This window comes from Cervus canadensis, chromosome 24 (assembly GCF_019320065.1).
Source record: "Cervus canadensis isolate Bull #8, Minnesota chromosome 24, ASM1932006v1, whole genome shotgun sequence".
NCBI classification, from domain to species: domain Eukaryota; kingdom Metazoa; phylum Chordata; class Mammalia; order Artiodactyla; family Cervidae; genus Cervus; species Cervus canadensis.
Genome location: NC_057409.1, coordinates 19,304,492 through 19,329,389, shown reverse-complemented (window position 1 = coordinate 19,329,389; position 24,898 = coordinate 19,304,492). Strand labels below are relative to the sequence as shown.

The following is a 24,898-nucleotide window of genomic DNA, read 5'->3' as shown; positions in this document are numbered from 1 at the left end:
AAGAGGCTCTGGTGAGGGGATTGGGGCTGCTATTGCACTTGGCAGTGACTTTTGAGGCTGCGACCGCTTTCATTTCTCCAATCTTTTGTAAGAGGACTTCTGGGCTGTACACAGAAATAGCCTCCTGGCAGTGTTCATTTGCTGCTCAGATGACATTTCAAGCACAGCATGTTGTGTTATGTGGGACTTCCTTGTGTGGCCGTGACTGGTCACAGCACCCCCTTTTCCAGGGCTCCCGGGGACCCTCACTGGAATGTTTAGGGTGTTTGACTTAGAAAAACAAACATCATCTAATACATCTTGCTGACATTCCTAAAAAGGGTACTAATTAATATATTATGACGTTCTTCCATGACTACGGAGCCAAATAGCAACAGGGAAGTGGTCATGTGTCTTCCCTCTCCTGCTCCCAGGGCTGGTATATAAGGGTCCCCTCCAGCAGAAGGTGACATTCGACCTCCCTCACCTCCTGAGTCTCGCTCCTCACCTCTCCTGAGTCCTCTCTACTGACACCATGGGCTGCTGTGGTTGTGGAAGTTGCGGCGGGGGCTGCGGCGGCGGCGGCGGCTGCGGCGGCGGCTGCGGCGGCTGCAGCAGCTGCAGGTGCTACCGGGTGGGCTGCTGCACCAGCTGCTGCCCCTGCTGCTACGGCTGCTGCGGGGGCTGCTGCAGCGTCCCCGTGGTCTGCTGCCACCGCCGCACCTGCAGCTGCAACTCGTGTGGGAAGGGCTGCTGCCAGCAGAAGTGCTGCTGCCAGCAAAGGAGCTGCTGTCAGAAGCAGTGCTGCCACTAGGCTGCCAGTCTGGCCTCTGGGAAGCTGCTGCTGGAAACTGTCTTGTGGGTAAGACTTTCTTTCTTTCTGCCAGTCCTTCCTGATTTGAATGTCATGTAGGTGACCTGAGACGAATTCTCAGGCTGAGGAGATTATTTCATATCCTCTGGTCACTGAGATGCTGCCTCCAAATGAAAAACACCAATGCAGTCTTTCTCCATCCATCACCAAAGTATGAACCCCACAAAATGGAGTGATGATTTTTAATGCTATGCTTTCTCGAAATTTTACTGTTGAAATGTTTGGTTTATCTCCTTCTCCTTCTTTCTGTGGTTTCTGCATTCTCTCTCTCTGCTACTATTTTCTGATGCTGTAAACCGTAGACAATTCTTTTCCTAATAAACCATAAAACTGGCATTCAAAAATGTGTCAATATCTCCTCTTATTTCCTTGTTTGAATGTGTCTCATGCAAAGATGCAATTAAACCCACTGAAGTGAGTAAGACCCCTTAATGTTTTCTGAGATGAATTTAGAGTAATTAATGAATAATCTATCCCTAATAGGTTTTCATGTGATGGTAAAAATTTGGTGGTTGTGGCTCATTTATACAGTGGAATGTTACTCAGCCATAAAAAGGAGTGAATTTGAATCCATTGTAGTGAGGTGGATGAACCTAGAGCCTGTTATACAGAGGGAAGTAAGTCAGAAAGATAAAAAATATCATATATTAGCACATATATAGGGAGTCTAGAAAAATGGTTTGGATAAGCCTATTTGCAGGGCAAGAACAGAGATGCAGATATAGGGAACAGATCCGTGAACACAGTGGGGGAAGGAGAGAGTGGGACGAATTGAGAGAGTAGCGCTGACATATATACATGACCACGTGTAAAATAGACAGCTGATGAGAAGCTGCTATAGAGCACAGAGATCTCAGTTCAGTGCTCTGACCACCTAGAGGGGTGGGATGGTGCGGTGGGAGGGAGGCTCAATAGGGAGGGGATATGTGTATACACAGAGCTGAGTCACTTCACTGTAGAGCAGAAACTATCACAACATTGTAAAGCAATTATTTTCCAATAATAAATTTTTAAAAAAATTTGTGGCTTCAACTCTCCTCTTATATCAGTGAGAAAAAGGATACTAGGAACACCATATCAATGAACACTTATGACATCACTCTCTCTCTACCCCTAGGTAACTTTCTAACAGATTTTGATCTCAGTGTCTACAGCCCGATGAAATTCAACGCCTAAAGCAAGGTGCATTTGTTTAGGTCTTGGTTATTTTAGTTTATTTGTGTAGTTCTTATTTGTTTAACATCTGACCACGATTTAGTGAGATTTTAAAATTTCATTACCAGTACTAATCAACTTTCTTTCAGAAGATTATGATTATAAAATACTGATCTGGTCATGAGTGAATAAACCTATTCTTAAGAGTTGTGAGTTACTGAAACACTACCCACTTTGATTATATTCTATCATAAGTGACCACTGTAGGAATATAAAAATGAAGAGATTACAACAAGGTACTTTCAATCACATCTCTCACAGTCCCTTGAAGGTGAAACCACTCACAGTGTACGATGTTGATAAACCCACCCTTGGAATGCAGTGCCCTTAGGATTTTCTACCTAAGTCTGTTCCCTGGTCAAAGCAAGAGATGAAGAAAGGGGCAGGTCATTGCGTCAGTGGTCAGGCAGTTGCTGAGAAGGTGATTTATTCCTTCTGGACGGTGCTGGGACCACAGAGGTCCTGCCTCTGCGTCTCCCCCACTCCTCTGGGCAGCGTTCACAGCGGGTGGATACTTTAGAAGTGTTGCATTGAGAAGAACTTCAGAAGACACTGGTTCTGGGTGCACGGTAGAAGCACACACGCAATAACAATGACATGTGCTTCCCAGGTGACTCAGCGGTAAAGAACCCATCTGCCAATACAGGAGACTTGGGTTCGATCCCTGGGTCAGGAAGATCCCCCGGAGAAGGAAATGGCAACCCACTCCAGTATACTTGCCTGGGGAAGCTCATGGACAGAGGAGCCGGGTGGGCTATAGTGCATGGGGGTCACAAAGAGTTGGACACAACTTAGCAACTAAACAGCAGCAATAATAACAGCGACCGGGGTGCTTCTAGGGAGAGGCTGTGGGAGGATTTAACCCGGCACAGGGAAAAACGAGCCCTTCCCACCTGGCGCAGTCTGTGTTCAGATGTCCCTAGACAATGAGGAGTGATCCTGCTTGCTGCTGCTGCTAAGTCGCTTCAGTCGTGTCTGACTCTGTGCGACCCCATAGACGGCAGCCCACCAGGCTCCTCCATCCCTGGGATTCTCCAGGCAAGAACACTGGAGTGGGTTGCCATTTCCTTCTCCAATACATGAAAGTAAAAAGTGAAAGTGAAGTCACTCAGTCGTGTCTGACTCTTCGTGGCCCCATGGACTGCAGCCTACCAGGCTCCTCCGTCCATGGGATTTTCCAGGCAAGAGTACTGGAGTGGGTGCCACTGCCTTCTCCGGTGATCCTGCTTACTGGGGGGTTATAGCTTGTTACTACTTGCCAGCCTTCACATTAATAGGTGCATCAAAGGCTAATAATATAAATAGATGAGTTTGCTTCAGCATTTACCTGGTGATCACCAACTTTGTCAAACATTGAGCATGTGGTGGATTATATAAAAATAAGCAAAAGCTGGAAGCCAGCCTGCATTAACGGAGGGGTTGTAGCTCTGAGTGATGCAGTTTTTACTTGTGAGGGTAACGGCAAAATCAAACATATGCACCCGTAAAATAATATTTTATAGATACATCATATCCCTTCATTTTACATATATATATTGAATGTCTACAATACACTAGGCACTGTTCTAGACACTGAGAATACTTCAGTGAACAAAAGAGATAAAAATTCTTGCCCTCAGGAATTTTTTCTTTTTACACAAGTGATACTTTAATACATTTCATTATTTTCAGAATGTAAATTAGAATGTAAATTAGAAACATACATGCCATGGTGACTTTTATAACTGTAGAATAGATAAAATATAATAGGTAATGGAGTTGTAATAGTAAATACACCTTAAATGTGGATACACACATTGACATCCACAAGTATAAAGGTCATACTGTCTAAAAGCTCTGTCCAGACACTGTTTTTGCAGGGTACTGAATTCCTGATGGATCTTTGAGGGCTTGCATGTGTCCCATTGCTTATAGATATTTCCAGAGAGCTTATGTAGGGACAACACAATGTGAATTTTAAAGAAGTATCACAGAGCATTAGAAAGTATTTAATACATTTTTCTACAAAGAATGAGTGTTTATTAAATGTTATAAAGGGTGAAACAAATAATTGACTTGCAGATATGTATAATTTACTTTATAATTGAAGTAACATTATTATTATGATTATAATTAAATTAATTACTTTATAATTTAAAAGTTCAGGAAGAGAAATTATACAGAAATATATATTATATAGATGAAACCTCAGATCTAATGAACAACTCAATATCAGTCTTGGGCTGATCTTGCTATGTTGCATGCATGCTCATGGCATGGTTATCTAAATGACCAGCCCATGTAGCCAAGTATCTTTAGCAAAGGGTGCTGGAAGTCAAATGATACTGTCTGTAGCAATTTGATTAATAGCTGACAACTTCCCTAATTTTTTCGCCTTCTTCAAACTTAAGATGAGTCAGAGAAAGTCAAGTATGTCTAGCCCATTGCATAGGACACCCCACTTCTAGTTAGCCACATCCAGTTTCCTTACAACAGCCTCCATTCAGGGTCCACATGGATCCTCCCCTTTTTCCACCATAAAGCTTTCCCACTCCTCTGTTCGCCTTTGAGTCTCTGTCATAACACAGTGACAGTGGGTGGACCCTTTGCCATAGTAACTCTGAATAAATGACCTTTACCCATTTTCTTTGATTGATCTTCATGTATTTCCATAAGACTTATGCATTTCAATCATAAGTGTGTGTAAGTTCTTGCATATGTCTCTAGGAGATACATACAAGAATGTTCATAGCAGCATTGTCAAAAGTAGCAAAACCTGGAAACAATGGAACTTCCCATCAGCTGGAGAAGATATGAACAAATAACTGAAGCATATTCATAGAAAGAAATGCATATAGTTGTAAGCAATCCGTGACCATAGAAAATCAAAGGAATTATGAGTACAGGCATTAGGGTAGGGGCTTGCCTGAGTGTGGGGTTACAGGGGGCAAATTGGGGTGGTAGGAGCCTTATATTTAGGCTATCTTGTTAAGATCCTAGCTTGATAAATTATTAAAATGCTTGGCAGAATAAATAAGGAAAACTATGCTTAGGGTGTATTATGAACCAAAGAGATTACAGTCCATCATCTTCTGGGCCTCTGAAGTCCTTTAAAAAGAACAAAGCAAATTAAAATGTGATGCAAAAGAAAAGAAATAGAGCAGAATATAAGAGGTTTGAGTAGCAGAGAGGATAGGTGGGATTTCAATTTTTTATTGGGCAGTTCAATTTTATATAGGACTCGAAGAGAAAGTGCCATCTGAGCAAAGGAAGAAAGTGATGGAGGAGTGAACTGGCCAGTTAATTGGACAAGAGCGTTGTGAATGGTGGGAAGGGGGCAGAAAGAGCGCAGGTCAATGAGGGTGCTGAGCGTAGGGAGGTCAGCAAGGTGATGGGGACTGCATTTCATGGGTGTCATTATAGATCATTGTAAACTTCAGCTTTGACCGTGAGTGGAGCAGGCAACCTGGGAAGAGTGTGAGTTTAGAAAAGGGATCACCTTCCTTTCATTATAAAAGGATGACTCTAAACAGCACGTTGAGAATTGACTTTGGAGGGGCTGGGATGGGAACTGCGCCATCTTGAGGAAGTTCTTGCTGGACGGAGGTGGTGAGTGGAATATGAGTGCTTTGGGCTCTGGTAACGTCCCCTGGACTTGCTGATAAACCCAGCACATGTGTGGGAGGGAAACAGGAGTCCAGGTGGCATCAGCGTCTTTTAGGCTGGTGCAAAAGGATGAGATTGCTGTTAACTGAGGGAAATCAGGAAAGGATGTCTGTGACAAAGGCATCTTTTTGAGGAAGATAATGAGTTCAGTTTCAAACATGAAAAGTTATCAACTGTCTTGCATCCTGTAATTGTGCCCCTTTGTAATACTTTGGAGAGAGCAGCAGAGGTTTCATATGAAAATTGAAAGCCATGTCTGGCTTCAATGTGACTGACCACTTCAAGCTACCTTCAGGTTACTGCTCCTTTGATTTGGGTCCACCAGTGAAAGTGAAAGTTGCTCAGTCATGTCCGACTCTTTGCGACCCCATGGACTGTAGCCTGCCAGGCTCCTCTGTCCATGGAATTCTCCAGGCCAGAATACTGGATTGGATAGCCTTTCCCTTCTGTAGGGGATCGTCCCAACCCAGGGATTGAACCCAGGTCTCCCGCATGGCAGGCTGATTCTTTACTGGCTGAGCTACCAGGGTCCACCACTAGATAAGCATTTATCCTGATCTTGCAGAGGCAGATGACAAGGTTCATTCAGGGAACAGTAATTTGACAGGTATTTTAGCTGTGTTTACAGAGAACTGTCTGGGTCACCCTATTTCTTTTCTTGGTGTGGGGAGTGTGTGAGTGTTCACGTTCTTGTTCAAGCCCATCATTTCGAAGGAAAGATGATCCAGGTCAGTTTTACCCTAAGAGAGGAAGGGAAGGACCATGAACATGAAGAAGTCAGAGTTGGGCACTTTTCAACAGAGGCATAATATTTATGTCCCATACATTGTTGTTGTTCAGTCGCTCAGTTGTGTCCGACTCTGTGCGACCCCATAGACTGCAGCACGCCAGGCTTCCCTGTCCCTCACCATCTCCCAGCGTTTGCCCAAGTTGATGTTCATTGCATCGGTGATGCTGTCCAGCCATCTTATCCTCTGATGACCTCTCCTCCTTCTGCCCTCAATCTTTCCCAGCATCAGGGGCTTTTCCAATGAGTCATCTGTGTGCATCAGATAACCAAAATACTGGAGCTTCAGCATCAGCCCTCCCATTGAATATTCAGGGTTGATTTCCCTTAAGATTGACTGATTTGATCTCCTTGCTGTCCAAGGGACTTTGAGGAGTCTTTTCCAGCACCAGAGTTTGAAGGCATCAGTTCTTAGGAATTCTGCCTTCTTTATGGTCCAGCTCTCACAACCATACGTGACCACTGGGAAGACCATAGCCTTGACTATACGGACTCAGGTCTCCTGCATTGCAGGCAGATTCTTTACCATATGAGCCTCCAGACAAGCCCAAGAATACTGGAGTGGGTAGCCTATCCCTTCTCCAGGGGAATTTCCTGACCCAGGAATTGAACTGGGGTTCCCTGCATTGCAGGCAGATTCTTTACCAGCTGAGTTACCTGGCAAGCCCATCCCATACATATGATTACTTGAAATACTCCAGGTATCAGGTGGTACAGATGTTGGTTTATTGTGTTCTGAAGTAATTGTCCTGCTGTGAACTCTAGGTTTGGAGGCAAGACCGCATCTGTGTGGGTGAGAATAAAGTGGGATTTACCCTGAAAGGAGCAGGTTTTCCCACAGTCCCTGCCTAGACCTGGGGTAGATTTAAGAATAAGATCAGGACGAGGCCCCACCCAGGGTGGGCCAATTTTCCTTTCATTGGAGTTTAATTGTGGTTTGTGCCTAGATTCCCAGGGGAGCAAAGGTGCCTGGAGGAGGGGAGCTGGCTGGTGTTCCCCCCAGAGACCAGTAGTGGAATGGAGCGGATCACAGAGGCATTAGGGGTAAAGAGCATGGCTGCATTGGTATGATATTAAATCCCTTTCTGTTGTCCTTGTACCTTAAGTAGAGACTAGCTTGGTTGTCATCTGGAGCCTGAAAAGTTGTGGGGAATTAAAAGAAGACCCTGTTCCACCTCTGGGATGGAGGAGGGGAGGTGGGTATGGATGGTATAAAAGCAGTGAATGCCAGAAGGGCACCCTCAGTCCAGCAGAGCAAGGATCCACAAGAGTCGGTCAGAAGCAGCAAAGAGGGTCTGTGGTGAGGAGGTTGAAAGTGGAGGATTGTGGGTGGGTGCCGTGAGGAGGGACAGCTGAGTAGGTGACCCGGCAACCTAGGGATCTCTTACGACAAGTGGTGGGAGGGTGCAGAGGCTTAGGGCAGCCTGGCAGTGACTACCAGAGGGATGAGATTCCAACACAAAAACTGGGGCAGATCCAGCCATTACCCCACATGACACAACCATGACTGTGGAGGTTGATGGAAATGTGACCCTGCTCTAATTAGAGGCCTGAACATTTGGGTGGCTAAAGCATGTTGCTACAGTTTGTCCTTGTTTGGAATACGCTGCGGGCTGTTTTATAGGGAACTTCAGCCTTGTACACATGCAAGTACAGATAGGATGAGTGTGAGAGTCAAAGGTGCTTGATGTTCATGTAGGAACTATTGTAACAGTTGTAGATAGCACAATTTATTTGGCCAAATGCCTATGAGTGAACTTTTTAAAATTTAGTTATCTAATTTATTTGTCTACACTGGATCTTAGCAGTGGCATGCGAATTCATAGTTGTGGCATGTGGGATCTAGTTCCCTGACCAAGAATAGAACTTGGGCTCCCTGAATTAAGGGCTTGGAGTCTTAGCCACTGGACAACCAGGGAAGTCTATATAAGTGAACTTTTAATGTGGTCCTGAATGTCCAAACATTCCAAACAGTGAATGTCCAAACAGTGAAATAACACTCCCCACATGGAGTCAGATTCCCAGGGTTCAATTCTCAGCTTTAACGCTTACTCGTTTGTGCAATGACTTCACCTCTCTGGTCTCCTATTCCTAAAATGAAAGCGAACATTTCTCAGCTGTGTCCGACTCTTTGCAACCCCACGTACTGTAGCCTGCCAGGCTCCTCCATCCGCAGAATTCTCCAGGTCAGAATACTGGAGTGAGTAGCTGTTCCCTTTTCCAGAGGATCTTCCCAACCCAGGGATCGAACCCAGGTCTCCTGCATTGCAGGTGGATTCTTTAGCATCTGAACCAATAGAAATGATAATAATAATATTAATATCTGATCCATATGGTTATTATGCAGATTAAAAGTGTCAGGCCCCAGCACAAAATAAGCACTCCATAAATGTTAACTATATATTACATCTTTTCTCTGTTCTGATTATTTCCTTTGAACAAATTTCTAGGGATGGTATTACCATATCAAAGATTACCTATGTTTTGCATAGTGATAAAAGTTAACTGAATAACCCCCTATAGAATGTACATCAGTTATTCTCACCCACTTAGTATGATGCTTACTTTATACTCTACAACCAACACTAGATAGTATTAAAGCAATGTTTTGTTACTATAGCAGATGAAAAGATCAATATTTTTCTTGATTATTAGTGAGGTTGAGCATCTTTTTCTAATTGTACACTATTTGTTGATCTTTGTATTTTTATACTGTTTATTGTAAAGAAACTTTAAGCATGTAATGAACTCCCAACTGTACAGCTTCAACAGTGATACTCTGAAGCAGATTTCATAATGCATAATTACATAAATGCATAATTTCATAATGCATAATTTCATAAATGCATAATGATAATTTAATCATACAGTCCTCACTTCTGTCCTGAATGTGTTTGGAGACAAGCCTCTCTTATCTGGGTGTGTCTCCTTAGGAATCTGAGAGATTGTTGTAGGTCTACTTCTGTGACTATAGAAGATCTTTTGGACAGCACCTATTGGAATTTAAAAACATGCAGGAAATAAGGTAAGGGTGAATCATTTAATGACACCTATTGTTGTTATTATTGTTTAGTTATTATTATTATCTCTAAGTCATGTCTGACCCTTTGCAACCCCATGGACTGCAACCCACCAAGCTTCCCTGTGCATGGGATTTCCCAGGCAAGAATACTGGAGTGGGTTGCCATTTCCTTTTCCAGAGGATCTTCCTGACCAGAGATCAAACCCATGTCTCCTGCATTGGCAGGTGAATTCTTCTCCACTGAGCCACCAGGGAAGACCAATGACACCTATAGATTGAGCTGATTTTGTACATGAGAATCCGTGGATCTCCCCCAAAATTATTTTACCCACTAGGAATCTGGAGACGTTGAAGTCTTTGGTCAATTGAAAATCAGACACTTGCATCCAACACAGCAGGAAGGGAGCTGCTATCAGGCTATCTTTGCCTCACTTTTCCCTGGAACCCCTCAGCTCCAGTACCAAGGAAGTTGTGGTTGGACATCCAGAGAGGCCAGCAAAGAGGGAGAACTCAGAGCGTCGCTCCCCCTGGCTCAGGGCTCCCCAGGGCACTAATGCTGCTCAGCTGGGATGTCACAGGATGCTCCAGTGGTGGCAGGGCCATCACAGGTGTACCATTAAAGCCTGCAGGGAACCATCATATCAGGTCCTCTTCCTGAAACCTCCCTGCATGGGTGCTAAGTCGTTTGAGTCATGTCCAACTCTTTGCCACGCTATGGACGGTAGTCTGCCAGGCTCCTCTGTCCAGAGGAATCTCCAGGCAAGAATACTGGAGTTGATTGCCGTACCCTCCTCAAGGGTATCTTCCCAACCCAGGGATTGAACCCACATCTCTTTACATCTCCCGCATTGGCAGGCAGGTTCTTTACCACTAGCGTCACCTGGGAAGCCCCAAACCTCCCTAGTTCCCTTTGTTCCCCTGCAGTTACTCGGACAACACCTCATGTATACCTCATTGTTAACACATTTCTCTTGATTGTGTATTCTAATTGTTTAGGTAAATTTCAGTTTGCATAACTGACCTTGTACACTGTAGCTTGCTTTATGAACATTTAATCTATCTGAAATCATTCCTTCTCAGTTCATGGAGATTTATTTCCTTTTTTAGACAAGTGGGCAGGATTCTGTTGTACAGAGAGAAATTGAATCTGATTTCAGGGCTTCCTTGGTGGCTCAGATGGTAATAGACTCTGCCTGCAATGCAGGACGTATGGGTTTGATCCCTGGGTCAGGAAGATCCCCTGAGGAAGGGAATGGCCCAGTTCAGTTCAGCTCAGTTGTGTCCAACATTTTGTGACCCCATGGACTGCAGCACGCCAGGCTTCCCTGGCCATCACCAACACCTGGAGCTTGCTCAGACTCATGTCCATCAAGTTGGTGATGCCATCTAACCATCTCATCCTCTGTTGTCCCCTTCTCCTCCCACCTTCAACCTTTCCCAGCATCAGGGTCTTTTCCAGTGGGTCAGCTCTTCGTATCAGGTGGCCAAAGTATTGGAGCTTCAGCTTCAGCACCAGTCCTTCCAATGAATGTTCAGGACTGATTTCCTTTAGAATTGATTGGTTTGATCTCCTTGCTGTCCAAGGGACTCTCAAGAGTCTTCTCCAATACCACAGTTCAAAAGCATCAATTAGTCAGTGCTCACCTTTCTTTATAGTCCAACTCTCACAGACATACATGACTACTGGAAAAACCATCGCCTTGACTAGATGGACCTTTGTTGGCAAAATAATGTCTCTGCTTTTTAATATGCTGTCTAGGTTGGTCATAGCTTTTCTTCCAAGGAGCAAGTGTCTTTTAATTTCATGACCATAGTCACCATCTGCAGGGATTTTGGAGCCCAAGGAAATAAAGTCTGCCACTGTTTCCATTGTTTTCCCATCTATTTGCCATGAAGTGATGGAACCAGATGCCATGATCTTAGTTTTTTGAATGTTGAGTTTTAAGCCAGCTTTTTCACTCTCCTCTTTCACTTTCATCAAGAGGCTCCTCAGTTCCTCTTTGCTTTCTGCCATAAGGGTGGTGTCATGGCTACCCACTCCAGTATTCTTGTCTGGAGAATTCCATGGATGGACAGAGGAGCCTGGCGGACTGTCTGTGGGGTCAAAGGAGTTGGACACAACTGAGCAACTAACACACACAGATACACACAGGGGAAGATAGTGTTTTCCTAGTCTTTATGTGTGATGCTGGAGAAGGGTCTTGAGAGCCTCTTGGACAGCAAGGAGATCAAGCCAGTCAATCCTAAAGACAACCAACCCTGAACGTTCATTGGAAGGACTGAGGCTGAAACTCCAATACTTTCACCACCTGATATGAAGAGCTGACTCATTGGAAAAGACCCTGATGCTGGGAAAGTATGCAGAGAGGAGGAGAAGGGGGTGACAGAGGATGAGATGGTTGGATGGCATCACCCACTCAATGGACATGAGTTTTAGTGGACTCTGGGAGATGGTAGAGAAAAGGGAAGCCAGGTGTACTGTAGTCCATGGGGTCACAAAGAGTTGCACACAACGGAGTGACTGAACAACAAAGTCTGTAAGTTCAATGCCATGAGTTCGACCAAGAGGGACCCTCCCAGGGCAGACACCTCCCCTATACCCTCTGCTCTCTCTCCTCTCTGAATGCTTAAATAATAACATCTGATGCATGTTTTCTAAGATATTTTTTTAGAAACTTCCACCTGTCCTGCAGACCTCCTGGTGCCTAAGGATTGATATGTTAACCTCTGTGACACCACCCTGTTCCCTCACCATCAACCAATCAGAGCACTGTGCATGAGCTGATCACAGACCCTGTGACCTTCTCCCTTACTTGGCTTTTTAAAAGGCTTTGCTGAAATCCTTTGGTGAGTTTGGGGTTTCTGAGCATGAGCCACCCATTCTCCTTGTGAGGCGCCTTATAGTAAAGGCTGCAATTTCCCTCACCACCACCTGCAGCCAGGAGATTGGCTTTATGTGGGTAGCAGACTCAAGTGTGATTTGGTAACGTGTGTAGCCTTGTAAAGAGTATGCTTTTGTCCAAGATACAAAATTTCTGAATTAAAAGACATGTACTTAAAGAAATGAAAGTTCAGACTGCTTAAGTGCTGTCCCAAGAAATAGTACTATTCAGCATTCTTACAGATATTGTAGAGGAGGGATTGTTTCTCCATGGGCATTCCAATCTGTTACTCATTTTCAAAAGTAGCTTATGGGGACCTTGAAAATACTGTTTCAAGACCATTGAAAGGTGAGTTCCTTAAGTTTCTCTATTCAGTCTTCCTTTTAATTTTTATTTTTTAAAATGTTTATTTAGAGGATAATTGCTTTACAATATTGTGTTAGTTTCTGCCATACATCAACATGAATCAGTCATAGGTATACATATGTCTCTTCCTTTTTGAACCTCCCTCCCACCTCCTATCCCATCCCATCCCTCTAGCTTGTCACAGAGCTCTGTGTTTGATCTTCCTTAGATATATAGTAAATTCCCACTGGTTGTCTGTTTTACATATGATAATTTTATATGTTTCAATGCTACTGTTTCAATTCATTCTTTTTTAATGCAAATTGACGGTGGTCAAGCTGGTGATTATGGTCAGGATGGTGATGATGGCTGTAATGGTGGTTGGATGGGTGTGATCTTCTGTGGAAAATTCATTTTTTGGGAAGAAATGGCAGAGTTCACCTAAAAGCTTCATAATTCCAAATCCTGATTTGCTCACAGTAAGTGTGAAAATATAGTTCTAAACTGAGAAGCAGTATTGCGTTCTGTTACAGAGGATATTTACATTGTAATTAGACACAGAATTGGCTAAAAATCTGTGGAAATCAATCTTTTGTGACTGAACAAGGATTTTAAATTTAATTGAAGAAACCCACTTGTCAAAAAGACACTCTTAACAAATCAAATTTAAATTGCATATGAAATCCATACTTTCATGAAATTATTTTGCCAAAGAAGGAAATATGCATGGATCACAATGGCAGAAATTCTACAGCCCAGGTAAACTTTGTCCAGCTTGGTGTGTGTGCTTGGCTATTATTATCAGTTCACTTAAGATAACCTTGGAAAAAAAAATCAGGTCACAAAATAGATGAGACACAGACAAAAAACTTAAAATTTTAATGTTTATTAATGTAGGTCTTCCATTAAAGTAGTTTGTGCTCACAATCAATTCAGGCAACCAAGGGAGGTCTCTGTCCTCCTTATTCAACATTACCCCTCCATCTTCCCTCAGAGGTTACAATCAAGTAAGAAGATCTTATGAGTCAATATTTTGAGGATGATTTAGTTTATTTTATTTGACATTTAGAAAGTGGCAGTGTAATAACTAGAAATATAAAGCAGGCATTACGAAATCAGGAATGCATTGTACCTAGAGATGGCAAAGGCAAAACTTGGTGGACAGAAACAATGAACACCTGCTACAGATCAAAATACCGAGGATCCCAATCCTACTAGTCTGAGATCAGGGCTATGGGCTGCCATCAGGTGCTTAGAGGTGCTCACAACTTTGAATTTAATTATTCCCGTGGGTTTAAACACTTTAAAGGTATGAAGGCTTGAACTGCTCAAAGCAAAAAGAGAAGATACTAAAACAAAGTCCCAACACAGAGTCTAAATTCTACACAGCAGGGTAACAGATCTGGGAGAAGCAGACAAGATTGATTGAGGGAGGTTGGTCTCTACAACTGCCATATTCTCAGCACCTGCCAAGCGCCGCAGCTACTGATGAAGAAGCAACTCCATCTTTCCCCACTGGATGTCATTGTATACGATGTCCTGCCATCACCCTCAAGAAGTGAAGAATCACTGAAGCCTCAGAGTATGATATACACAACCAAAGAGAAAATTCCTAGGAAGCTCAAGTGGCAGAGAGACCGTGCAGAGCGGACAGATGGATGGAGGCAGTGCTCCCTCTGCCTGCGCAGTGGGAGCAAGCAGACGCCCAGCAGCACCTGCAGACCAGCTCACTCAGTGGCAGCACTGCTTGTGGCAGCAGCACTTCTGCTGGCAGCAGCCCTTCTGCTGGCAACAGCCCTTCCCACCGCCGCAGCCACACGAGTTGCAGCTGCAGGTGCGGCGGTGGCAGCAGACCACGGGGACGCTGCAGCAGCCCCCGCAGCAGCCGTAGCAGCAGGGGCAGCAGCTGGTGCAGCAGCCCACCCGGTAGCACCTGCAGCTGTTGCAGCCGCCGCAGCCGCCGTCGCAGCCCCCGCCGCAGCCGCCGCCGCAGCCGCCGCCGCAGCCGCCGCCGCAGCCCCCGCCGCAGCCCCCGCCGCAGCCGCCGCAACTTCCACAACCACAGCAGCCCATGGTGTCGGGAGAGAGGATTTGGACTCAGGAGAGGTGAGGAGCGAGACTCAGGAGGAGAGGGAGGTTGGATGCTGCCTTCTGCTGGGGGAGACCCTTATATACTGACCCCTTTTCCTGTTTTTTGGCCCAGTTTCCCTGGAAGAGTCTCACAAGACCTTTTGTTTACTTCCTTCTTGAGTACATGTGCCATGATAACTTGCTATTTTTAGCATAGCAGCCCCATAACTTTGAGTTTTCTGTTGGGAATGAAATGGTTGTGTATCAGATCTTTAGTTCAGAAGTGGAAAAGTGATGGCCAAGGTGCAGGGAAAAAGCAGCCTCAGGGGCTTCAGAGTGTTGCCTGTGTGTCAGACGTGACCATCCTAGAGTTCACATGAGTGAAGAGTTGAAGAGCTCCCACGAGTGCCCCAGAGTTTTCCCATGACGTTGGGCAATGGAAATGGGGGGCTGGGAGAAACCGCTCAATGGTGAGAAGTAAATCAAAGGAGGGCATATTAACATTTCCTTCTCTAGTTTTCAAAAGGTAAACTTAACAAAGAGATGCCAGTTGTCAGTCCAGGGACACCACTGTCCTGGGAGAAGCACAGACCTGCCCAAGCCCAGGTGTCTCTGATGCAGAAGCTGCGGTGTAAGTCTCAAGAGAGACTGACAGTGAGCTCTTTGGAGTTCCTGGACTAGCTGGGCAGGCCTCAATTCTCAAGACGGTCAAGCAAGGGGACTACTCTTTACACCTGCAAGCTACCTGGGGCGAAATTAGGAAACCAGACCCGCAGAGCCAGCTGGATGGAGACCAGTCACTTCAAATAAACATTCCCCTGGGCCATATTTGGGTTGAATCGATGGGCTGGCCGCAGGTCTCAAACCCAGAGAGGCACAGGAAAAGGCCAGCCACTGGATGAAATCTTTCTTATTTTTGTTTACCCAATTATTTAACAGACAAATGACAAGGAGGAACTTCCTCCTAGCAGATGTTAGGTGTGGGCTACAAAAAATTATAGTTTTAGCATCTGACATCACACAAGTTTTCTTTTTTTGGCAGGGGCAGGGTAATCTTTAATGAACAGTCAAGTTTTATAAAATAAGAACCTCAGGGAGCCAGGAAAAGCATAGCTGTGTTGTTGTTTTTGTTTTTTTTAAACATAATCACAATAGTAAAAGATGTTTTATCAGTTTTCACAATCAATAGCCAGAACCTCCCCACCCCCCAAAAAAGATAATTACAATTACAAGTCATACTGGGAACATGATTAACTTAACAATATAAAATAATTACATACAGTTTGGGGGGGGTGGCGTCAAGTCAAGTGATGTGGTAAGTGGAAGTACATATGTGTATATGTTTTCATCCACCCAGCCAGTCTATGTCTTTTGGTTGGTGAATTTAATCCATTTACATTTAAGCTAATTATTGATATATATGATCCTATTACTGTTTTCTTAATTGTTTGGGGTTTATTTTCTGCATTTGTTTGGTTTTATTTCTGTCTTTTCCTTCTCTTGTTTCCTGCCTAGACAAGTTCCTTTAGCATTTATTGTAAAGCTGGTTTGGTGGTGCTGAATTCTGTTAACTTTTGCTTGTCTGCAGAGCCTTTCATTTCTCCCTCAAATCTGAAGGAGAGTCTTGCTGGATAGAGTAGTCTTGGTTGTAGGTTTTTCCCTTTCATCACTTTAAGCATATCATGCTATTCCCTTCTGGCTTGTAAAATTTCTGTTGAGAAATCAGCTGATAGCCTGATTAGAGTTCCTTTGTGTGTTGGCGTTTCTCCCTTGTTGCTTTTAATATTTTATCTCTGTCTTTAATTTTTGCCAGTTTGATTACTGTGTGTCTTGGTGTGTTCCTCCTTGGGTTTATTTTTCCTGGGACTCTGTGCTTCCTGGACTTGGTTGACTTTTTCCTTTCCCATGCTCAGGAAGTTTTCAGCTATTATCTCTTCAAATACTTTCTCAGGTCCTTTCTTTCTCTCTTCTCCTCCTAGGACTCCTATAATGTGAATGTTGGTGATTTTAATGTTGCCTCAGAGGTTTCTTGGGCAGTCTGCATTTCTTTTCATTATTTTTTCTATATTCTGTTCTGGGGCTGTGGTTTACACCATTCTGTCCTTCAGGTCATTTATCCATTCTGCCTCAGTTATTCTGCTATCCATTCCTTTTAGTATTATTCATCTCTGTTTGTTGTTTCTTTATTTGGTTCTTCTAGGTCTTTGGTAAACATTTCTTGCATCTTCTCGATCTTTGCCTCCATTCTTTTTCTGAGATCCAGAATCATTTTCACTATCATTACTCTGAATTCTTTTTCTGAAACGTTGCTTATCTCCACTTTTTCTGGCATTTTATCTTGTCTAGGACATAACTTTCTGCTTTTTCCTCATGATTAACTTTCTGTAATATGGTTTTTGTTTTAGCCACTGTGAAACTATGCTTCTTCTTCTGTCTGCTCTGGATGGATGGGGCTAAGAAGCTGTGTAAGCTTGTTGATGGGAGAGACTGGTGATGGGAAAAACTGGGTCTTGCTCTGGTGGGCAGGGCCTTGCTTGGTAAAGTTTTAATCCAATTATCTGTTGATGGGTGGGGTTCCACTCCTCCCTGGTAGTTGTTTGGCCAGAGGTGACCCAGCCCTGGGGTCTGTGGGCTCTCTGTGCTAGGGTTAATGGTGAATGCCAAGAGGGTTTACACCAAGAGGACCTTCCTGGCCTGACGATGCCTGTGTCCCCATCCCTGTGGTGAGCCCCCTGCTGACCCATGCCTCCACAGGAGGCCCTCCAACACTAATAGGTCGTTTTGGTTCAGTCTCCTGTGGGTTCACTGTTCCTTTCCTCTGGGTCTTGGTGCATGCAAAATTTTGTTTGTGCCCTCTAAGCCTGGAGTCCCTATTTTCCCCAGTCCTCTGGAAGTTCTGTAATCAAATCCCACGGGCTTTAAGATCAGATTCCCTGGGGATTCCCAGTCCCTTTGTTGGATCCCCAGGCTGGGAAGCCTGATGTGGAGTTCAGAACTATCAGAACAGTGAAAGAACTCCTTTGGTATTATTGTTCTCCAGTTTTTGGGTCACCCACATGGAGGGTATGGGATTTGATTTTATCATGATTGTGCCCCTCCTACTGTCTCGCTGCAGCTCCTTCTTTGTCTTTGGACATAGGGTGTTTTTATTTAATGGGTTCCAGTGTCCTCCTGTTGATGGTTGTTCAACAGCTAGTTGCAATTTTGGTGTTTTTGGAGGAGGAGAGGAGTGTGTGTCCTTCTCCTCTGCTATCTTGAACCGGAAACCACACCTGCGTTTTAAGGTGAGATGTTGAGGATGCTCTTTCTGTTTGGGGTCTGGTTTTTCACTTATTCTTCCAAGAGGTTTTTGTAACTTAGTGGATAAACATTGAATCTCAGTAGAGAGAAAAACAATCTTTTTTCCTAACCTGCGATGACTAAGAAGCATATGTTAAAAAATGGGACTTTTACCTGACTCCAGATGCAAACTGTCACGGTTATAAAAAATGAGGATAGTTCTTCAATATTTCAGGCATTTATTTAATACAGCAGCTGGCTGTTGAATATGTACAATGGGTCAGGCACTATTCCAGTCCCTGGGGCAAAACATACATACACGTGTAAGTCCTTAGGAGCGCAAAGCTGTTCCAAGTGTGTTCTAATCCAAATATAGCTTTAAGGTAATGGTTTAAAATAGCAATGTTAACTGGACACAGTCTCAACAAGGAAGGATGTCAGAGTCTCGTGAGGTCTTTTATAGGAAGTGGGATGAACAACAGGGCACAAACTGTATATTCTTGGCTCAGCTCCCGAAGATGGTATATAAGGGTCCCCCTAGAAGAAGGTGACATTCAACCTCCCTCACATCTTGAGACTCCCTCCTCACCTCTCCTGAGTCCAAGTCCTCTCTACCGACACCATGGGCTGCTGTGGTTGTGGAAGTTGCGGCGGGGGCTGCGGCGGGGGCTGCGGCGGGGGCTGCGGCGGCTGCAGCAGCTGCAGGTGCTACCGGGTGGGCTGCTGCACCAGCTGCTGCCCCTGCTGCTACGGCTGCTGCGGGGGCTGCTGCAGCATCCCCGTGGTCTGCTGCCACCGCCGCACCTGCAGCTGCAACTCGTGTGGCTGCGGCGGTGGGAAGGGCTGTTGCCAGCAGAAGGGCTGCTGCCAGCAGAAGTGCTGCTGCCACAAGCAGTGCTGCCACTGAGTGAGCTGGTCTGCAGGTGCTGCTGGGCGTCTGCTTGCTCCCACTGCTGAGACTTCATCCATCCATCTGTACTGTGCTCTCTCTTTGGAACCTGGGCTTTATGGCACTTCCCTCTGGTTCGCATGCTCTGACTTTAAGTATCTTTTTCCATTTTTTAATTTAGTCACACATGGATATTTTATTCAAAGTCACCCAAGAAAAATGATGGAGGGCATTTTGCTTACTAAGCTCAGCAAAATGAGGTAATGATTCTCACTTTTTTTGTGAACTTCTTTTCTGTCTTTGCCTTGCCTTCTTGTTTTTTACCATAAATATCTGTTCTTCCTGTGGCCATAGAGTTTTTTCTAGATGATGTCATTAAAATGTCTTAATAAAATACAAAAATAAATTCTGAACATTTGCTCTTGTTTTATTCTTAGAGATACTCTTATTAAACTGGTATTAATTATAGTTTCCCATGGCTTGGGGTTGTCAGGGATACACAAATAATTATGCCCTGGTGTGGTTTACAATTTTATTTACTCTACCATCCAGCCATACACAAATAGCCATGAATGCAAGACAGAATAACAATAAACATACCAGGAGACCATGATGTCATGCATCATGGCAGTAGGAACTCCTCATTGTTGGCTGAGAAAAGGGTGTAACGAGTAGAGAAAGAGATGACATTTTGAGCTGTTTTGAAGAATTAGTAAGACTGTGACAAGTGGAGATAGTTGGAGGCAGACATTCTGAAGGAGGGCGAACAAGTGAGGGATGGAAAAGTTCAAAGCACATATGGAAACCAGCAAGCCATGCGTTTCACCTAAGTACAGAGCATATCAATATAAATAGTTAGAAATAAGCACCAAAAAGGCACTAAGTCTATCGTTCACAATGACACCGGTGACCAGCACACACATTGCCCTTAAAATCCAGGCACTTTTCTAACAATGCACCTGTTTTGAAAGAAGCACTATTACAACGCCCTCTGCACAGAGAGGTTAAGTAACTTGCTTAAAGCACACGGCTGCAGCCGGTGGAGCTCCGACACGCAACAATGCTGCTGGCCAGTGAAGGTTTTCAAGAAGGAACTTGGTGCAGCCACCTGTACCACAATCGGAGAACTAAAGTTCCATCAGTGTTCCTGGGACAAGCAATAAGAACCGAAACAATGGCAGGGTAGCATATTTATGGGCAAATACAAAACCCAGCAAATGTCTATGATGCCTGCAATTACAGAATAGGCAAGGTGGGACGACAATGATTGCTGTGGACTGAACTGTATCCCCTAAACTCATCTTGTTGTTGCTCTTCAGTGTTTCAGTGGTGCCTGACTCTTTCTGACCCCGTGGACTGCAGCACACTGGGCTTCCCTGTCCTTCTGTGTCTCCTGGGGTTTGCTCAAACTCATGTCCATTGAAGTCGGTGATGCCGTCCAACCTACTGATCCTCTTTCACCCTCTTTTCTTCCTGCCCTCAATCTTTCCCAGCATAAGGATCTTTTCTAATGATCCTTGGAATCCTTGGTCAGGTCTTCGCATCAGTTGGCCAAAGTATTGGAGCTTCAGCATCAGTCCTTCCAGTGAATATTCAGAGTTGGTTTCCCTTAGAATTGACTGGTTGGATCTCCATGCTGTCCATGTGTCGGGAGCCGCCGGGGTGCGCCCAAACCGTCCTTTTTTGGGCATCCACAGTGCGCCCAAACTGTGACCTTGTCACAGGACGAGAGAGGAACCTGCAAGGCAGCTCTTCCTCACACGGGGCTGCCCCGGGGGCCCAATATGTCCCCTCGGGAGCCGCTGGGACTAGAAAGGAATCGGCGAGGTAGCTCTTCCCCTAGAGGTTGTCCCGGGGGCCCGGTATGTCCCTTTCTTCCTTCTGTCTTACTGTTGTTGGGCTTTCTATTAATTTTTGGAAATATATAGTAATAAGGCCTCCCTGGAAAAGTCCAAGCCTTTTTGGAAATAGATAGCATATTAAAAAGCAGAGACATTACTTTGCCAACAAAGGTCCGTCTAGTCAAGGCTATGGTTTTTCCAGTGGTCATCTATGGATGTGAGAGTTGGACTGTGAGGAAAGCTGAGTACTGAAGAATTGATGCTTTTGAACTGTGGTGTTGGAGAAGACTCTTGAGAGTCCCTTGGACTGCAAGGAGATCCAAGCAGTCCATCCTAAAGGAGATTAGTCCTGAGTGTTCATTGGAAGGACTGATGCTGAAACTGAAACTCCAATACTTTGGCCACCTCATGTGAAGAGTTGACTCACTGTAAAAGACCCTGATGCTGGGAGGGATTGGGGGCAGGAGGAGAAGGGGACGACAGAGGATGAGATGGCTGGATGGCATCACCGACTCGATGGGCATGAGTTTGAGTAAACTCCAGGAGTTTGTGATGGACAGGGAGGCCTGGCGTGCTGTCAGTCATGGGGTCGCAAAGAGTCGGAAATGACTGAGTGACTGAACTGAACTGAACTGAACATGATTGCTCTGGCTCAGGACACGACCATAAACATCAAGTCAGAAAAGAAAAGGCCACAGGTATAGTTTGGCTGCTTGCTTGAAAAATTATAATGTTCTAGAATAGAAAAGAGTAGAGGCATTTAGATTTAGAAATAGTTTAGTGCTTTAGTTTACTTGCTCCGTGGTGAAAGGGTTTTCACTATTGCTATTTTCTTGCTGCTATTTGTTCATTGTTTCCCTTTCTTTAAACAACATGGGATATTATGGGTATTTTTGTAAAATTAGAAAATGGGGTACATAGGATTTCAATAGAAGATTTATATTAACCAGCTTCACTGCCATTATCTCACTATTAATAGAGGTGTTTTGCTGCTGTAGAGGTGTTTTTGCTGTTTAATAGTTAATCTTGTAAATTGAGATTTTGTGGTTTCAGGTAAAGAAAAATATCAGGTTTTTCTCATGGTACTATTCTCAGAAATGTCAAACATGTTACTGTGACCCTTCCCATGTATTGTTTTATTGTCCAAATAATTTACACTATACCTGAGATTTGTGGAACATTGTTTTTGTTAGAGTGAGAATGTTAGGCCATTGAGGCAAGAAGACTATGTACAGGACATTTAAGAATAAACCCTGTAATCAGAAACATTCTAGATGAATGCATAGGGGAAAAACACGGGGAAAAAATATTGATGGAAGCACAAACCAATATCTGATGTAATATGTGGTGACTTAAGGGGGAGGTAACGTTCACTCTATAAAAACTGAGCTATCCTAAAAATAAAAAAAAGCTACCTCTTCTACACAACCTTCTGTGTGTGTGTCTGTCTGTCTGTCTTCCTCGCCAATGCCACTCATCCCTTGGGTATTCCTGGTCCTGCCGGGGCTGGACCATGGCATCCGTGGGACAGTTGAGAGTCTTCTCCAACACCATAGTTTAAAAGCATCAGTTCTTTGGTGCTCAACCTTCTTTATGGTCCATTCTCACATCCACGCATGACTACTGGAAAGGCCATAGCTTTGACTACATGGACCTTTGTCAGTAAAATGATATCTCTGCTTTTTAATATATTGTCTAGATTTGTCACAGCTTTTCTTCCAAGGAGCAAGTGTCTTTTAATTTCATGGCTGCAGTCACCATCTGCAGTGATTTTGGAGCTCAAGAAAATAAAATCTGTTACTGTTTCCAGTTTCATGTTTTCCCCATCTATTTGCCATGAAGTGATGGGACCAGATGCCATGGACTTAGTTTTTTGAATGCTGAGTTTCAAGCCAGCCTTTTCACTCTCTTCTTTCACCTTCCTCAAGAGGCTCTTTAGTTCCTCTTTGCTTCCTGCCATTAGAGTGGTATCATCTGCATATCTGTGGTTGTAGATATTTCTCCTGGCAATCTTGATTCCAGCCTGTGATTCATCCAGCCTGGCATTTTTCATGATGTACTCTGCATAGAAGTTAAATAAACAAGGTGACAATATACAGACGCCCTTCCCAATTTTGAAACAGTCAGTTGTTCCATGTAAGGCTCTAACTGGTGCTTCTTGCCCTGCATACAGGTTTCTCAGGAGACAGGTAAGGTAGTCTGGTATTTCCATCTCGTGAAGGATTTTCCATAGTATGTTGTGATCCATACAGTCAAAAGCTTTAGAGTAGTCAGTGAAGCAGAAGTAGATGTTTTTCTGGAATTCTCATGTTTTTTTTCTATGATCCGACGGATGTTGACAATTTGATCTCTGGTTCCTCTGCCTTTTCTAAACTCAGTCTGTACGTCTGGAAGTTTTTGGTTCATGTACTGTTGAGGCCTAACTTGAAGGATTTTGAGCATTACCTCACTAGCATGTGAAATGAGAACAACTGTATGGTAGTTTAAAGATTCTTTGGCGTTGCATTTCATTGGGATTGTAATGAAAACTGATGATTTCCATTTCCCAGTTTTCTCTGTCTCCAAGGGAAACAGAGACTCTTGGGGGTACCACAAGGTACAAAACCTTGTGTGTACCAGGACCCAGGGAAAAGGACCAGTGACCACACAGGAGACTGAGCTAGACCTGCCTGTGAGTGTTTAAGGGTCTCCTGCAGAGTTGTGGTCGGCAGTGGCCTGCTGCAGAGACAGGAGCATAGGCAGCAGTAGTCCTGAGAGGCGTGTTGGTATAAGGCCTTTTGGAGACGCCAGCAACCCTATCACAGAGTCATAGACTCCAAGACTGGGTCAGTTCAGTTCAGTTCAGCTCAGTGATTCAGTCATGTCCGACTCTTTGTAACTCCATGGACTGAAGCACGCCAGGCCTGTTTGTCCATCACCAATTCCCAGAGTTTACTGAAACTCATGTCCATTGAGTCAGTGATGCCATCCAACCATCTCATCCTCTGTCGTCCCCTTCTCTCACCTTCAATCTTTCCCAGCATCAGGGTTTGTCGAATGAGTCAGTTATTTGCATCAGGTGGCCAAAGTATTGGAGTTTCAGTTTCAGCATCAGTCCTTCCAGTGAACACCCAGGACTGATCTCCTTTAGGATGGACTGGTTGGATCTCCCTGCAGTCCAAGGGACTCTCAAAAGTCTTCTCCAACACTACAGTTCAAAAGCATCAATTCTTCAGTGCTCAGCTTTCTTTATAGTCCAACTCTCACATCCACACATAACCACTGGAAAAACCATAGCCTTGACTAGACAGACCTTTGTTGGCAAAGTAATGTCTCTGCTTTTTAATATGCTGTCTAGGTTGGTCATAACTTGTCTTCCAAGGAGCAAGTGTCTTTTAATTTCATGGCTGCAGTCACCATCTGCAGTGATTTTGGAGCCCCCAAAATAAAATCTCTCACTGTTTCCACTGTTTCCCCATCTATTTCCCATGAAGTGATGGGACCAGATATCATGATCTCAGTTTTCTGAATGTTGAGTTTTAAGTCAACTTTTTACTCTACTCTTTCACTTTCATCAAGAGGTTCTTTAGTTCTTCTTTGCGTTCTGCCATAAGGGTGGTGTTATCTGCATATCTGAGGTTACTGATATTTCTCCTGACAATCTTGATTCCAGTTTGTGCTTCATCCAGCCCAGTGTTTCTCATGATGTACTCTGCATATCAGTTAAATAAGCAGGGTGACAATATACAGCCTTGACTACTCCTTTCCTAATTTGAAAGACTGGGTCACCTCAGGCCAAAAAACTAACTAAGGGAGCACAGCCCCACCCATCAGCAGACAATTGGATTAAAGATTTCCTGAGTGTGGTCCTGCCCACCAGAGCAAGACCCAGTTTTCCCCATAGCGAGCCCCTCCCATCAGTAAGCTTGCATAAACCTCTTATCCTTATCCATCAGAGGGCAGACAGAAGGAGCTAGAACTGTAAACCCACAGCCTTGAGAATGAAAACCACAATCACAGAAAGCTAAACTCACATGCTGAAGCCTCAACCCCCATATTTGGAGATGGGGTCTTTGGGAGTTAATTACAGT

The 24,898-nt window shown here is 44.2% G+C and overlaps 2 protein-coding genes across 4 annotated transcripts; one reads left to right on the top strand and one right to left on the bottom strand.

Annotated features, from left to right (window-relative positions):
• Positions 1 to 469: 469 nt before the first annotated feature.
• On the top strand, positions 470 to 19,400 carry LOC122426437 (small cysteine and glycine repeat-containing protein 9-like). 2 transcript variants are annotated; one of them, XM_043445375.1, is made up of 2 exons: positions 470 to 589; positions 18,754 to 19,400. In XM_043445375.1, the coding sequence occupies exons 1-2, from the start codon at positions 515 to 517 to the stop codon at positions 19,003 to 19,005; spliced, it is 327 nt and encodes a 108-aa protein (XP_043301310.1). In that variant the 5' UTR covers positions 470 to 514; the 3' UTR covers positions 19,006 to 19,400. The 2 variants fall into 2 exon arrangements, with proteins under 2 accessions (XP_043301310.1, XP_043301311.1); XM_043445376.1 differs by lacking the exon at positions 18,754 to 19,400 and having other exon boundaries at positions 470 to 1,197.
• On the bottom strand, positions 13,781 to 14,875 carry LOC122426436 (small cysteine and glycine repeat-containing protein 4-like). Of its 2 annotated transcripts, XM_043445374.1 has the most exons (2): positions 14,563 to 14,875; positions 13,781 to 14,532 (listed from the first exon to the last, which is right to left on the bottom strand). In XM_043445374.1, the coding sequence occupies exons 1-2, from the start codon at positions 14,820 to 14,822 to the stop codon at positions 14,481 to 14,483; spliced, it is 312 nt and encodes a 103-aa protein (XP_043301309.1). In that variant the 5' UTR covers positions 14,823 to 14,875; the 3' UTR covers positions 13,781 to 14,480. The 2 variants fall into 2 exon arrangements, with proteins under 2 accessions (XP_043301309.1, XP_043301308.1); XM_043445373.1 differs by having other exon boundaries at positions 13,781 to 14,875.
• Positions 19,401 to 24,898: the final 5,498 nt, after the last annotated feature.

Coding starts and splice junctions, on each gene's coding strand:
- LOC122426436 (XM_043445373.1), bottom strand. CDS start 14,822: ATGGGCTGCTGTGGTTGTGGAAGTTGCGGCGGCTGCGGCGGGGGCTGC.
- LOC122426437 (XM_043445375.1), top strand. CDS start 515: ATGGGCTGCTGTGGTTGTGGAAGTTGCGGCGGGGGCTGCGGCGGCGGC. Junction 590..18,753: donor GCGGCGGCGGCTGCGGCGGC/TGCAGCAGCTGC, acceptor AGTTGCGGCGGG/GGCTGCGGCGGGGGCTGCGG.